This window comes from Cuculus canorus, chromosome 9 (assembly GCF_017976375.1).
Source record: "Cuculus canorus isolate bCucCan1 chromosome 9, bCucCan1.pri, whole genome shotgun sequence".
NCBI lineage: Eukaryota > Metazoa > Chordata > Aves > Cuculiformes > Cuculidae > Cuculus > Cuculus canorus.
This window is the reverse complement of record NC_071409.1, coordinates 16369326-16385510: the sequence shown is the minus strand read 5'-3', so window position 1 is coordinate 16385510 and position 16185 is coordinate 16369326. Positions and strand designations below refer to the sequence as shown.

Genomic DNA, 16185 nt, shown 5'->3' with positions numbered 1-16185 from the left:
TTGCAAGTTGATTGAAACTTGGGGGATGGCAACCCTTTAAAGCCAAATATTTGTGTTACTTTGTATGGAATGTAAAAGAGGTTTCACACTTTGCACACTTGCAGTGATTGGCCTGGTATAGGTTTTCAAGAATTAGCAATATAAGACATCCTGAGAAACAGCACAGAAATGTACTCTGTGGATTAGACTAAGGTAGAGAAGCCCGGTTTTTTTTGGGTTTTTTTTTCTGATTCACTTTGGTTTTCTGTTTGCAGTGACAGATATTTCACATTCATTTTTAACAGCTGGGCCTAGAAGGCTGACAAGTGCAAGTTTTCATTCTGATAACAGAAATTAAACATGACCACGTGGACAAAATATTGGTGTGTATCTGAAAGCAGCTGTTCATGGCCTACCTACTCCTGCTGGTCTGGTAATCTTTGGTGATGCTCGCTTTGGGGAAGATTCAGGATGTGGGGCAACAGGCTGTACTGGCCGGGTCTGTTTGGCTGCCAGCTTCTTCAGACTTACATGCCTCTTGTCAAACATTTCTTGTACATCTTCTAGTTTTTTTAGAATTCTTTGGGCATTGGCCTAGGCAAAGAAAAGGCAAGCAACAGATGGCTGTCAATGCTGGACTGAGCTAGTTAAGAAAGGACTTCTGTTACTCAGACTAGAGCTGCAGATCCTACTGTGCTGAAATTTAATGCAATCCAGCCCATGCACTCTGCAAAGTCTCAGTTTCACTAAGTAGGACACGGCAGCTCATGCAAGCCTCCTAGAAAGAGAAGAAGAAAACCACATCTTCCATGACTACTCATCTGAGTAGAATTTATTGCCCCAAATATTCACCTGTGTGCCCCTCTGGTGTAGAGCAAGAGCAGACTCAAATATATAGCCCAGTACACTGTCATGTACAAGACAATCAGTAATTTTGAAATTCTAAGTGAGTGCATGCGCATCTGAGGACTTTTACCTTTATTTCAGGGGTGAGGATCATGTCAAACTGATTGTAGAACTCCTTCGGGTTAGAAAGCTGGTGTTCCTTAGCCGTTACCAGGAACTTCTCAATTTCAGTGAGTGCAGTTTCAGCTCCCTCTTGTGACTGGCACTTGTCCACAGCTTGGGAAGCTAAGAGGTAGATTCCAGCTTCACACCATTGGCTTGCCTTTAAAGAAAAATGGGGCAACTCTATTATCACTGACAGTCCCTGTTTTGACGTGTTGCTTCTACTCCATGAAATACAGATTTGCCCTAACATGTTGCTAAAGGGGATGAATGTTACTTCACAGTACTCAATAATTCCAGGACATAAGTCACTTCACTTAGATATGTAAAGTGAATAACAAATTCAGCTCTCATGTGCTTAATGGTCCAGTAATGTGTAAAATAGTAATATTATGAGCAAAGAGGAGAAGTATAACTGTGGATGCTGCAAACTGAATCTATCAGCTCTACTACCTCGTTTCAGTGTTTAGTCACACCAATTATCCAAAAATCAAACCAAATATTTGAACCATATAAAATTCCCCAAAACTTCTTAGGCCTTTAAACACAGTCAAAAATAGTCCAAAACAGGTTTTTACTGTAAAATTTTGGTAAATCCAGTTTCAGATGAGGCTGGAATAGCATTCAGACAGTCTCAAAGCATTTATAGCTTGCTATTCTAGTTAGATCATAGAAAGTGAAAACAACTGAACAAGCAGTAAACTGTTCATTTTTAAGCACTGGAATACATTTGGTTCTTGTTTCAAATTTATGTCTAGCTCAATTGTTGCTTAGTTTTATATCCTACTTTTCATCATTTTAGATGGTAATTATGGGAAGCTACTGTTCCAGTTTTCATAGTAACAGTTTCTGAATGAAATGGAGAAAAAAAAGGAATAAATACTTTGTTCTCTTCATCCAAATTACCCGGGCTTACAAAAACATTCATTTACAGTAGTACTTTATCAGAGCTGTTATCTTAGTTGGTTCACTCACCTTATCCAGCTGCTTATGCAGCTCAAGAGACTTTCCCAAAATATCATACTTTTTCTTTGTCTCATTGGTAAAGTCATCACAAATACGCCTGAGTTCAACACACTTTGGTCTAATGGAGTCAACGGCATAATGGTTGTTTTGGATGAGCTGTTCTCCATGGAGAGCTAGAGATTGGGCCTTCTCTAAAGGTTCCTGCGAAATGAGAAAAAAAAAAATCCAAAGTTAGGTCTTAAAACGACATGCATAATAAAGACAATCCTTCTCTGTAATCCATGCTGTAGCCTGGAGGTAAAGATTTGGAATATTAATCTAGCTGATATCTCTTACTTTATATTTACATTGAAGACCAACTTCATTGTCAGTAAAACACAGGAGGTCCAGTCTGAACACCACTTTTTTTACTGTGAAGGTTACTGAGCACCGGAACAGGTTACCTACAGAGGCTGTGGAGTCTCCCTCCTTAAAGATATTAAGAAGTCTCAACAGGCTGCCCTCCTGGGCAAGTTGCTCTAGGTGGCTTGGCTCAAGCAGGGGCATTGAACAAAACGCCTCCAGAGGTCCCTTTCATCCTTAATTATTCTATGATAATTGTGATTCTGTAAGTGTATGCTGTCTTTCTCACATACTGGGATATTCATTATACATTTTTTTTTCCCTGCGAAGTTCCCAATAACAGCAAAAAAATGTATTTTTTTTACTCACTAATTTCCAGGCTTATAATGCTTTGCTTTATTTTTATTTTAAGATATATTTTGAAAAACTCTTCAGAACAAATTGCATTCACAAGCTAAGTGACAACAGGATGAAATTAGAGGTGGCAAACAGGAGCAGAGCACACATCAATATATTATGTGATCTGGACAATGGGAAGAAAATGCTTGTTATTGTAACTAAGATCACAATATTTCTAAATCCTAATCCTATTCTTAAAAAAGGTGATCATTAGCTTTTACATTTGTTAATGTGCATCCTCCTCTGATTCAAATTACTCGTTTGTTCAATATTTTCTAATAATGCTAAATGTGATCCATATCACAGCTGACAATTAAAAGTTAAAAGAAAATAAAGGTGTTCCTTGAAAGGCATGGGTTTTCCTCAGACTGCTATGATTTTGAATAGAATGTTCTTAAAAGACATCTGTCCAGTGTAACCTGTTAAGTTCGCTGAGCTTTTCAGATTCCAAAGATGGGCCTAACCTTTCCTGGTTTGAAATACCAATTTTGAAGTGGATTCTAGCTTTTCAAGTAAGAAACTGGAATTACTGAGTCTGAACAATCCTAGCTTCTGGAAATTAGGATTGGAGTTTTGCAATTGAAAATAATGACTCATGAGGAGAGAATAAGCATGATGTAAGGACAGTGACAGGGAAGGGTCTAGAAGATCATGTCTATAGCAGCAAGAAGACTATATTGAGTGCAAACCTGTCCGTTCTCTTCCAGTTGTTTCTGTTCCCTTAGGAGGTGCTCCACTCGACTCACACTGTCTCCAATGTCAGCAAAACCTGCTTGTGCTTCCATGAGATTATCCAATGCCAGTTTTATCTAAAATAACAATGACAAAAAAAAACAAATTAAAAAAAAACCCAAACAACAAAAAAATCCACCCAAAACCCCATCATAAGATACTCAAAATTACAAGAAACCTAACAAGAAGTTGCTGTTTCACTTTTTTGCCTAGCAGGCTGGCACTTTCCTCACTGTGCCTTATTCAAACGTTGTGAGATATTGAGAGCTGTGAGGAATTTAATTTTTGAGTATCCATTTCTTATTTCACAATGAAGGCTACTCTCCCAGCCTCCTTTATGGGTTACCATTATACTCTAAGTACGGGGAAAACTTGACCTCATTTAGCAGAGAAGGCTAGATAGAACAGACAAATGAAGTACCTCTCTAAAATCATGTTCAAAGTGTCGAAGCTGCAGGCATTGTTCTAGTTTTAAGTGATGCTTGGTCCAAAATTGATCAAAAGCCTTTTCTGTTTCATCCAACTGAGCCAATAACCTGTTCAGAAATTATAATGAAAAGAATTTAATTATTTTCTATAGTTCATTTCTTTTAAGTTACCTCAGTTGATGGCAGAAAGCAGAGTACAGAGACAGTGGGGAGCCTACACCTATGTAAGGCAGCTTTGTGTCAACTCTCCCTTAAGCAAAAGGGAATGAAATTTGCAGTGGGACAGGCAGGAGTGTGACTGCTGAGTGACAACTATGTGAATCCACTGTGGCAGTTGCAGTCCTGCCTCCTGACTTGCAACAGGAACACAGAGCTGTTCCATGCACTGACAGGCAAAGGCAGATGTCTCTCCCAAGCCTTCACCCAATTTTTCAAAGATAATTCACCCCAGGCTAATTCAGGTTGTCTTAAAGCAGACCTCTACAACTTGTTCATATTCTTCATCCACCAGAAATAGGCAAGGACTCAACGATTTCTCCCAGTCCATTAAAAACAATAGATTAGAAGCTGATAATGCCTACCATGGACCTTGTTTCACTTTACGGAAATGATGAAATATTTATTCACAAAGAAATTAGTACTGAGGCATCAGACATCTTGAGTAAAATGTCCGACACCAGATTAGCGAGTCATCCTCACAGCCTCTCAATGATCTATTAATTGTATTACAAAGTAGAAAAATTTAAACAGAAAAAAAAAGATGAAAAGAAGTTCTTATCTGAACATCCTATATTTCAACAGATGGGCACTCTTTGGGCATGCAAGGGACCAAGCCTGATCTCCTACAAACTCAGCAAGCACTGGAATCATCAAGTTATTGGAGCAAACACCAATAGCTTCCTCTATTCCTCTGAAAAACAAAAGTACTGTTTTCAATCTATCCCTGAAAGACATGTTTCTAATCAAACCTAGTTGCTGAATTCAAGATGAATTCATAAATGCCTTTGGGATTACTGTTTGAAGGATTTTAAAGTATTCAGTGAAAAATATCGGCTCAGCTTTACTTTTGGCAGCTTTGTTCCTCATAAATGCAGACACACTGAAACACTAGCATGACATTTCTTTCCACTGTGTCACATGGCACAGCAGAAACTTCTACACAATGACTAAAAGCTGTATGGTAAAAAACTAGCACTGTGGGAAGGAAAAGGGGTTTCTCTCTCTGCAGCTGCGAAGGGGTACATTTCTGAGTATCATCTTCATCTGTTCCTCCCCCGGTGTTTCCACAGACATGCACAAGCACATACACTCTCACTCACATGAATTCAGATGACACCTTCTAACCAGGCACAGAAGTTTGAAGGATGCGTATGTTACAGCGAAAGTAAATCCTACATTAAATCTTCAGCCAAGTAGTTAATGGTTGAGCCAAAAATTACCAAGAAATTTAGGACTTGTTTGAATTTGCCTTGACAGTTTAATCAAGTAACTTCCTCAAAGTTGTTTTCTTCTCTGAGTTAGCTGTCCAATAAATCCCAAACAGCTGAACCAGTGGGAATTTATAATGTGCATATTTAAATAATTTTAATTACATTAGTATTTCTGTAGAATAAATTACCAACTCACTCAAGGTAATCTAGCTTCACTGACCTTTCTACTGTTGCCACATTTTCCAGTTCATCTGGACTGAGTTTGCTGTTGGCACTTCGGGTGACAGGCTCCCTAATGCACGTCAGTAGGGTGGCTCCCTGCTTCACAGCTAACTTCAGCTCATCCTGAGGGAAAAAAAACAATTCAAACAAACTGTATGCACTCATTCTAACAACACTTGCATCTCTTAGATGAGCAACATAGTAATACTAAGTAAATGCTTTCATAGGTATTAAATACTAGGAACAAAATCTAAATGCTTACCAAAGATTATATGTTTTTCTAGAAATGCAGAGACTGAATGCATTCACTTTGAATAGTTGGTATATTTCTGAGTAAAGGAATAGTACGTTACTTCTGAGCTGACCAGGCAACTTGCAGAATAAATTATTCTACCACAAATTGAACGTGTGCCACAGATAGTTCAGTGACCTGAGAGACTGTGCTGAAACACTGCACCATGTAATGGAATTTCCTTAAACAATACTGTGACATGCTCAGCAACAGTACATCAGCTGGCAAGGAGACTTCCACAGAAAAAAGGGTCTTCCCAGCAGGAAAGATGAGCAATGAAAAGGATGATGAGATTCAAACCTTAACACGTCAGCTGAGAAGTCCCCACATCACTGTACACTTCTTGCATAAAACTTGTTCTTGTGCTTACATAACTTAAGCAGTATATTTTCTTTTGTGTTTAACCTAAGGTGTTTGTTGACAGCAGTGGTATTTTCTTCTGAGCCTTACTCTGCAATGCTAAACTTGCCCCAATTTTTTTTTTTTTTTAAATGGCAGTTAGACCATTCTGTCTATTCCTGGATTATCCTCACAGCCGTTCTCTCTACATCTGCTTCAGTGTGTGTTCACCTTTTTGATGAGCTCTTCACCAAGAACCCATGCTATCCCATCATACCCTCTCATACACCAGAGGGTACATTTCCCTGTTTTCATTCCTGAAGCTGCAATAAATCCTTTTTCATAGCTGAATCAAATTGACCCCCAGAACCAAGGTTTCTCTCCTCTTCAGTAGTTTCCAGACAACGGACACTCAAATGATAGCAGAAAATTTTGTTAAATCAAAATTGATACGTTACACTGGTGGAGCTGTCACAAGACAACACACCTTCAACTTGCTGTGATGGTCAGTGTGTGTGGAGAGGAGCTCCTCTGTACACTGCACATCGTTGGGAAGTTCAGTCTCTGCTAGATCTGTTCCAAAAGTCTGTAGCATCTGTGCTGTTGTTTTTACTGTCATTGCAAAGTTTTCAATAGCCTGGAAAAGCAAGAGCATAAAGTCACAGACTGGTTATTTACCCTTAGCCTTTTAACAATGCTTAGAGTCCTTCAGGTACACCACGCTGCAAGTATTACATGCCTGTGAAGATCGCCATGTTGCACTCTTTTTGGTGGATATACTAAAAATTACAAATTAAAATCTGTGTCACAAGTGATCTTTTCACAGACCTACAAGTATTGTCATCTCCACGAACCAGCTGGGCAACTCCCAGGGCTTAATAGACATAATGAAACCACAGAGGACTACAGCTTCAAAGCCAGGACTGGAACTTCAGATCCTCTGCCTGTGCTCGCTGGGAAATTCTACTGTATTTAAAATTTTAATTAAGGTTTCATTTAAGTTGAGGAGATTATGGAAGTATATAGGGCAAAGCCTTTTTACATTCATATTTATACAACTATTGTTCACTCAGCAGCAATCTGTCTTCTTCTGACTTCTGAAAACACGCATCTCCATCCTGCCTATCTGTAGTAGATGCATTCCAGTCACTCTCTCCATGATCTGTTCAGGTTAGTACACAAATAAAAGAATGAGTTACTGCAAATACAGTTAAAATGCATAAATCACTGGAGCATTGCTGTTTGTTTATCACTTGGGTGCACCAACACAAAACTGAAATCTGTGGTTACTGAAGAAAGGGTAAGTGAGGAAGGCATCAAATCAACGCTGTCTTTTCAGAGCGGAATATGTTTCATACTTGTGAAATGTGATTAAAACCTTTATCTCTAGTAGCAAACAGGGGATGCTTTTTTATGACCATGCCTCAGTTTCTTCAAGGCCTGTATTGTTCTCTACAACTTTTTATTCTTCACACTTTTTGATCTAACCCACCCAACAGTTTGAGTCTGTCAGCAGCACTTAGGATACTCTCACACCCAAACAGTGCATAGTTGTTGCAAGTTGCATTCCCTTCTCCAGCAACAATGTCAATTCCTCATTTGCAACCATGACAGCTAAAATCACACTATGTGCTCAGTGAAAAACAAACTGGAGGTAGATCATCATGTAAAACGTGCAGAGAGAAATTGCATTCCACATATGTGATCTGAAGCACAGCCCAGATGCAGCAATGCAGACTTAATACCCTTCTTCCCCTTCCCCCCCTCAAATTCATCCCTGCTCTCAAAACAAGCAGTACAGACCCACATATGCTCTGGCCTAGTGCTTAGCAGCTGTAGCCTGCTATTCTCAGCACTGGAACTACTGGATTAAAGTTCATTGAAATGTCACAATTTTCATTGCAACGCAGATAGAGCCATCCATGGCCAAAGGCTATTTACTAAAGCAAAAAATGTATTCTGTAGGCAAGGAAGTTCATAGGTTCCTAGTCATTTAAGATAAGAACGCAGCAATAAAGAACAATGCAGTGAGGTCGCTGTATCACTACTGTTTAGCAACAGTTTAAAGCTTCAGAAAAAAAAAGCACTGGCAGGATGAGATATGAGGACACTTAGAGAAGCAGCAAAGGGTACAAAGACTGTAGCTCAGCAAGACAAAGTCAGGTTGTTTAAAGGTTCCATGGAAGCTGACACTCCCCTGATCAAAACCTCTTACCCAGCAAAAACTCCTTGGCTGACTGCACCACACACCACAATCTTATCAGCATTTCACTTAATAGCATGCTTGCCCCTACCCTGTCCTGTGTGTATGAGTAATAAGTTGATTCATATAGCTAAGTTGCATCTATGTGGTTTTTTTTCACGTCTCTGCGCTTGGTAAGTTTTCCAAACAAATGTAACTGAAAGATCTGGGTGTTACATAACCACACACCTCAAATCTTGGCACACTTTTATTTGCGTATTTTACCAAACTGCTTTATGTAAACTCCTGCCATTAATAAACAAAACAACCTTTCTTGTGCCTCTTTTTACTCCCTTTCCTCATTTTTTCAAGCCTTTAGCTGTCTGAAAGCTCATATAGATGATTCCTTCAGACTCACCCCTCCTGCAAGGACAGTTTCATAAGCCTGTTCATCTGCCTCAATCCTAACCTCACTGTATTCAACACAGCTATAAAAGTAGAAAGCCAGTATTAGAAGAAATTCAGATTCTCTGTTTGCAGATGTCAAAGCCTAAAATATTTGGTGGTTCTCAAGGAGAGTGAAATTTAATTTTATAAGGACAGTAAAGCACACAAAGTTACATAAGGCAAGTGAAAAAACTGATTTGACGTAAGAAGGCTACCTCAGTAAAGCGCTTTTTCCATGTGTTATACCTAAAAACAAGAGACAACAGCAACAACAGACTCAAAGCCAGGGCTGCCCAGAACACTGTAAAATGTTGAGGCTACTTAGATGTGAGCTCTAATGTACCAGTCTTGCAAGTAGACCCACAAGGACAGATACAATCTTTGCATACAGTCTCTGGGAAATAATTAATTTTCCAGGACCAGGACGCAGCTCTGCCTGGTTTTGCTTAGGCAGGATGAGGCAATATTTTGGCTGCTAATGCGCCAGAATTTGGGGTCTGTTTTTTGTAAACTGTCACCTTTACTGGGCATCATAATGAATTGCTCACATTGTTTGGAAGCAGTCATTAAAATGCATTTACCATCCCAAAAGTGAACAATCAAACCTGTAACAAGGTTCCTCAAAGGTAATAGAATTAAAAAGTCTCTCTGCTTTGCTATAGTTATTAACTGTTCTTCAGTTACTCAAAATAAGACCTAGCTGGAAGACATGTTTATGTAGCACAGAAATTAAAACAAAGAAAGAAAAATCTAGTGTCTTGAGTATTTTTCTTCTCTTAAAAACATGTACATAATTAATCAAAGTGAGAATTTTGAACTTTGATTCAGCAAAGTGCTAAAGCACATGTTCAGTGTTAACTGTGAGCTGAAGACCTATGAACCTCATCAATCATTCAAAAGCTAAGAATGTGCCAAAGTGCTTTGCTGCGTAAGAATACTATGACACTGTTAGGCCCTAATCCAGCTCAACAGTGAAATTACTACTTCAACTAGAAACTTTTGGGGAATTTCCCTTTCTCTATTTAAGTCATGAATTTCCTCTTCCCATGAGTCCCTAACAGAACGTGTATGCTGAAACACAGCTGAACAGTTACTATAATGCTTAAAGGCTGCTCTACAGTTGTCTTCTAGACAACTCTGGATGTAGACACGTAAGAACAACACCAACACTCACAGTTCGGTGATGAATCCACTGACTGTGGCCATACTCCAGGGTTCCTCCCAGCTCCCGGGTCAGCTGACTTTTGTCAATATAGCCATGCAGATCAGAGACAGAATTTAACATGATGATCTGAAATGAATCCAAACACAATGGACTGAGAGAAATAACAAGCCCTTTCAATCATTGTTCACAGGATCTAAGTTTGCCTTAAACAAGTATGACCAAACTGCAGTTCCACCATAGGCAACTTTTTTTATACTTTTTCATGCAATGATACAGTTTACTTCCACAAGTTTTTGCCTTCTCAACATGTGCACGGCCACTCTTGAGCTAACCATATTTTGACATCCTCTTGCTCCTTGCTATGCCGAGGATGCAGTCATTTTGCATGTGCATCAAGAGCAAAAGTATGGTATTTATAACGCTCACACAACTTCCATCAAATCATTTCTATATTTTATAAATATATATTTACAGAAAAATGGAGAGTAGATAAACAACCAGCTTCCTCAGCACCAGCCACTTGATCTGATCTAGGGAAGTGCTGAAATCAAACTGTTGTGAGTAAAATTTTCCTTTCAGTTGTAGCATTTTTATGGCACTGTATGTCCACTGAATTCACTGGTATTATTCCATTTTTAAGAGAAAGGAGAGACAAACCCAAATCCAGTTTATGTTAAAGAGCATCCTTACCACAAGACCAGCTTAAGGAAGACAAAAGCAGATTTGGATTCAGCTTTAGGTAAGTAGTATTACCTTTTCGCAACTATTGTAGATCTAGCAACACAAGTGGTTAAACAAATAACACACATGTTGTTAATTATGCCTTGTTGATCTAACAGCTAGAAAATACAACATGATTTCAGCAACAGAAAAAGATGATGTTTAGCACAGATTACTAGAAATAGTAAGCCTTGGACTTTAATATAAGTCAAGTGTATTACTTCACTCTGCTGTTTAAAGAAAGAAGAACTGGCTAAGCCTGTTAGCAGGCTCCAAGGGAGCGTGGCAAGTACTCTTGCAAGCACTCTGGACAATGAGATGAGTACGGATGTATGGAGGCAAGAAGTATATTCTAGGCTGCTAGTGCTTTTAGGAAAGCCTCGAGAACAAACCTGAACAGGTTTTTATCTGATATTTGTTACAGAATCCTTCTAGAATAATTCAAGTTGGCAGGAACATCAGGTCTTTCATTCAACATCTTTCTCAAAGCTAGGTCAGCTGTGAGATCAAACCAGGTTGCTCAGGGCTTTATGTGCCTGGGTCTTAAAAACCTCCAAGCATTGAGGCCGTACAGCCTCTCTGGGAAGTCCAGTCCACTGCTCGATTATCTTTGTGGTGAAAATGTTTTTCCCTGTATCAAGTCAGAACTGCCCTTGTTTCACTTGTCAATTATCTCTTGTCCTAGGGTCATGAACAACCTGGCTGTGTGCTCTCAGTAACCTGCCTGGAGAGACTGGAAAGCTGCTGTTATGTTGCATTAACCCTCCCAAGCCTTCTCTCCTCCAGGCTGAACAACCTCAACTCTCTCAGACTGTCCTCATAGCAGAGGTCCTCCAGCCCTCTGATCATCTTTGTGGCCCTCCTCTGGACCTGTTCCAACAGTTCCATATCCTTCTGGGGATTCCAGAACTGGAGACATTACTCCAGAAGTGGGGCCTCATGAAATCTCTGTGTATTCCTTTTGAATTCCCAGATTTTATCTTAGATGAAGCCTGGTGTATCTCCAATATTTCTGTATCTTGCTCCTCGGTAAAGATATTTAATCAAATAACTATCCCAATAGAGATTTACCACAGGAGTTTTATTAACCACATTTGCATGTCAGAAAATCATACATCCTGCATTTTCTTATTGTGTCTGGTTTATTATTTCAGTATTTATTTCCTCCTCCTGTTTGACCTTCTGGCATCTACTCAATCCAGTGTTGATTTAACCCAGCAAATCTATTTTACTGAACATATTTGCAGTCCCATAGACCAGATAAACTCTTTAACAAATGTTTCCTTAACAAATGCACACCATATTCTTGAAGCCTCTTTTGAATACTCGTGTTCTGGCCCTGACTCTTCTGTAGTTGTGATAGCAAATGCGACTCGTCCATGGTTAAGTGATGATGTTGATGTTGTCATAGTGCCAAACACACTACGTGAACAAACAACTTGCAAACAATTGAAAAGACGATGGTGGTGTTAGAGGCAAGTACTCCTATCTAATTCCTTGAGTAAGGATATCTCCCACGGGACAAGAACTCTCTGGCACTGTTCTGATGCTTAGCAAGTAGGGTGCTGTTTTCAAGGGGGACAAATAGATTTGGCCCTCAGTAACTTAATTGCTGTAAGCAACTTATAATAACATCAGCCATATGTGAATAGTATGCATATAAATCTGACAGGCTGCCTACAGATATTGGGCAGAAGGCAGGCAAATCTATCAACAAGCATATCATACTCTTAGTTTTTGTAAAACTGCTCTCTAAGAGCTCTGTGGACATACTCAAGATGGCTCAAAATCTGAATGTCCAAGATGACCTCAAACTAAACTCATATCTTTATTTTCCTGCCTTTAAAAAAAGTTAGTATTTAATATTTAATAATTAATGTTAAATTAATTTAATTTAATATTAATAAAATCTAATACTTGATCCCTCCCTAAAATTAACTTCTCTTCCAACTTTGATAGAGTTTCCAGTTGGATTTGAAATGCAACAGTGTTGTCAAATAAATTGTTAAAAGTGTAGAAGATGCTGAATTGTTAGGAAATGCTGGTCCTTGGTGAAGTTGTCCCTTTCAGGGCTACAGTTGCTGGTACATCAGTTGCTATGGTATCAGATTGTGGCTCATTTGGTACAGGAACCTCCATTTTTAAAGGTACTATAAAATTAGAAGATTTTGTTTTGTTATCAAACATATATTTTTACATCAATTTTGCATTTTAATTATTAAATAGCCACCCTTAACAAACTACATTTACAGTCAGTCAGTGTCACAAGTTAATCCAGAATAACCAAATTAATATTTATGGCTCCTTTCCTGCACACTTGGTAAAGGGCTGCTGTCTATTACTTCAGAAGAAGCATAAAGTGTCTTAAACATATGAACTTCAAACTTAGGTATTAACAGAGCTAGAATTCATTAGAGGAGAGCCATGGCTCTTTTGCTAAACAATATAAAACCACAAGTAAAATCCAAAACAATCATGCAAAATCACTCCAGTAAAGTCATTGTGGAACACAGTATGAGTCTGGTTCAGGGTGAAATATCATCAAGAATCATAATGCAAGTTTATTTATAAAACACTTTGAAACCACATGCAAACGTGCAGCTAGGAGCAACTCCTCAAAGAGCTCTCATAGAATAATCTACAACTTCAACTCTTTCAGGACCCATAATCTACTTCAAATAACATTCTAATCAACCCACAGCATCTGGCAACTGCATGTAAAAAGAAGTAAAAACCAGATTTTGACTCTTGAGGGCACGGGGATCATAAAAGTCATTAAGAATAGGTAATTCTATGCAAGCACTTAACAGGGCACTGTCAGTGGTCCCATGGATAATACATAAAACAGTGCAGATTTCAGCCCTGTTTCTCAGTGTTCTGCAGTCCTAAGTACTTATGTTTGCCACTGGATTAAGAAGATCTACCTCTCTCTACATCAGGGGAATGGCTCCAATGCGTTAAGATGTCAATACTTAAAAAATGACTCACATTTTATAGCTAGACGGATGATCCACATGGGAATGTGTCCATTAAATACTGTGAAGCATCCATCAGTAATTAACTCTTTGGTATTACTGTTATATAAACTATACAGACCCAGATAAAAGTCCCCAACTGCCATTTGCAATCAAATTTCATTTACTAGGTTATGAGAAATCGCTAGCACCTAAGAACTGCACCCATGGAGATAAAGAAAACACATGGACAAAAGAAGGCATGCTTACCGGTACCTTCATTTTAAAGTCATCTCGATAGAGTTTAATGCCAATGTCAGCGATCGCCCTTTGGATAAAGCGGGAGGGTCGCAAGACAAACACCAGCTGCAGGTTTCCTGGAAATGCTCCCTGCAAGAAATATAGAATTATTAGAAGACACAACTCTGCCTGACAGTATGGCCAAAGGAACTTTCAGCTTAGTGTTTCCTAAAGAGGGCAAAGCGAGTAGGACTCACTGAGCCATGCTCAGTCCAGCTGCTGATAATATCAGCTGGTCCATTCAGCACACGTTCATTGACACAATATCCAAAGCCAATAGAAAGACTGGCCCATGGATTTTACTGCCCAGCCCTGCATTGTTTTCTGATATGGATTTAGGACTGAGCTCTAAAAGTTTCTGCACTAGTGTCTTCCTCTCTCATATCTAAATCACAGTAACCTCCTTTGCACTGTCATAGCATGGGCTTTCTTATTTTTTTTCAGCAGAAGCACTACAGGGTGAAACAGGCTACATACATTGGACTTGGTGAAAGAAGCTGGTGACACAGATGAATTTCTCCAGGATGACCTACCTTCTCAGTCTGAAAAGGGTCTTTATGCCTTTTAACTTCACATATTTTCACACACACAGAGGCTCCTCAACACATTTGTCAGGCATGGCCCTGTCTGCAACACACAGCCTACATCTCTCACGCACTCCTCTGAGCTCATCAAGCATTCAAAAGAACAATTTCTTTAGAAGAGAGCAGCTAAAAAGAACTGAGAATGAAAAGTAATTTTGTCTAAATTCTTTGAAAGTCACCTTGGGCATGCCTCTATCACACACCTCTGCGGATAAGGGTTTGCTCCTCACACAGTACACGTTCCTGGTAATAGGTGTATAAAATCGGCTGCTTTTATTAGCAGTGAAAATCAGTGCTTAGCTCTGACTTTTGCAAATGAGATACAATAAGCTATTAAGTGTTTCTGATAGAGATCACTTTCTACCACACAAACACAAGTCCTTTGGGATCTGTTTCTTTCATAAGCAGGACATGTCCTCACTCCTCTGACACAGAAAGGTACCTCTGTTATACTCTTTTAGGAACCAAATTCGAATTAATAGAATTTACACTGCAGTCAAGCAGCAAATAAGGAATTTGCCCTAATTCAGCAGTCAAGAAGGCTGTGTAATTCTTTCCTGCAGCTTCCTCCCTCTCTTATTTAACTCTCAGGAGCTTCTGGGCAGGGGAGAATCTGCATTTACAGCCAGAAAATAGGAGCTAAAAACTAGCATGAGACTGCACCCTGTGCTTAGTTTCAGCAGATAATTTTAATTTCTAGAAGATAAATAACAAAAGCAAACACTTACTGCTATCCGTGTCAGGGATGCCTTGACTGCGCTCCATTTGTCCCGTCGTCTGTCTATAATGATGATGAATCCGATGCTGGCAGCCTCCAGACTGCAAAACAGGTGAAATAAATATGCTGAGTTACAGGGAGATACTCCCATTCCAGGGAATTGTACTGCAGCAAAACACAGCCTCTAGCAGATCACCCTATAAGCCCACCGTGAAAATGCAGCGTATGGTGAAAGAATGAATATTTGGCAGAAATTCACATGAAAATGAAAGCCGGCAAATTTTCTCTTTCTAGCGTGAGGCTAGCAGCTTACACAAAACATGAATATTTTATCTGCTGAATCTCTCAGCTGCTATGCTATTCTGCTGCCAAATCTGTGGATATGAATAGATCAGGATCACAAATTACACTGTGCTGTGCTGAAGACAAAAACCTCATACCTTGTTTTCTCTGCAAAATAATAAAAGTTATTAGTCACCTCACTTCAGCCTGCATTCTCCAAGTATGCTCACATCTGACAGAGGCACTGAGCTTCACGGAGTCAGCATCCCCCTGCTGTCACCACCTTGCCTGAGTACAAAATGCCCCAGGAGTTCTGGTAGGCAAAGCAGGAATGGAAGAGTTTCTATACCTTGTCAGCCACAAACTGGTTCTAGGGTTGCAGGTCATTCAAAAGTATCCTTTTAACATATTGGCTAGAATAACAGTTACTGTTCCTTCTCAGTACTTTTCAAGGAGGATCTATGCAGCACTGATTTGATGCTCCATCTCATTTACGTACACTTCATACATATTCCATCCTCTCTTTCTCTCAAAAAATGCCACTTTGGCGTGTAGGGTTTCAGTGGGATTGCTCCACTCTCTGCCTTCCAAGAGCGCTCAGAGCTGGAAAGAAGTCCTTGGAACCCACACTGAGGAAAATCTCCAGAAACTTCATTACAGCAGGATGGCTCAGTCACCTCTGGACAAACCAGAGGC

General features: G+C 39.4%; 1 protein-coding gene across 12 annotated transcripts in view; it reads right to left on the bottom strand.

Annotated features, from left to right (window-relative positions):
• MCF2L2 (MCF.2 cell line derived transforming sequence-like 2) overlaps window positions 1-16185 on the bottom strand; it is a 162585-nt gene that overhangs the window by 90199 nt on the left and 56201 nt on the right. For 11 of the 12 annotated variants that reach the window (XM_054074842.1, XM_054074843.1, XM_054074839.1 and 8 more), the window contains 10 exons: window positions 15218-15308; window positions 13876-13995; window positions 9941-10057; window positions 6625-6774; window positions 5505-5629; window positions 3848-3962; window positions 3384-3503; window positions 1963-2154; window positions 956-1147; window positions 396-573 (listed from right to left, as the gene is read on the bottom strand). In XM_054074842.1, coding sequence (XP_053930817.1) covers window positions 396-573; window positions 956-1147; window positions 1963-2154; window positions 3384-3503; window positions 3848-3962; window positions 5505-5629; window positions 6625-6774; window positions 9941-10057; window positions 13876-13995; window positions 15218-15308 — 1400 coding nt within the window. The remainder of the gene's footprint in view (window positions 1-395; window positions 574-955; window positions 1148-1962; window positions 2155-3383; window positions 3504-3847; window positions 3963-5504; window positions 5630-6624; window positions 6775-9940; window positions 10058-13875; window positions 13996-15217; window positions 15309-16185) is intronic. The other variant, XM_054074840.1, reaches the window with a different exon arrangement.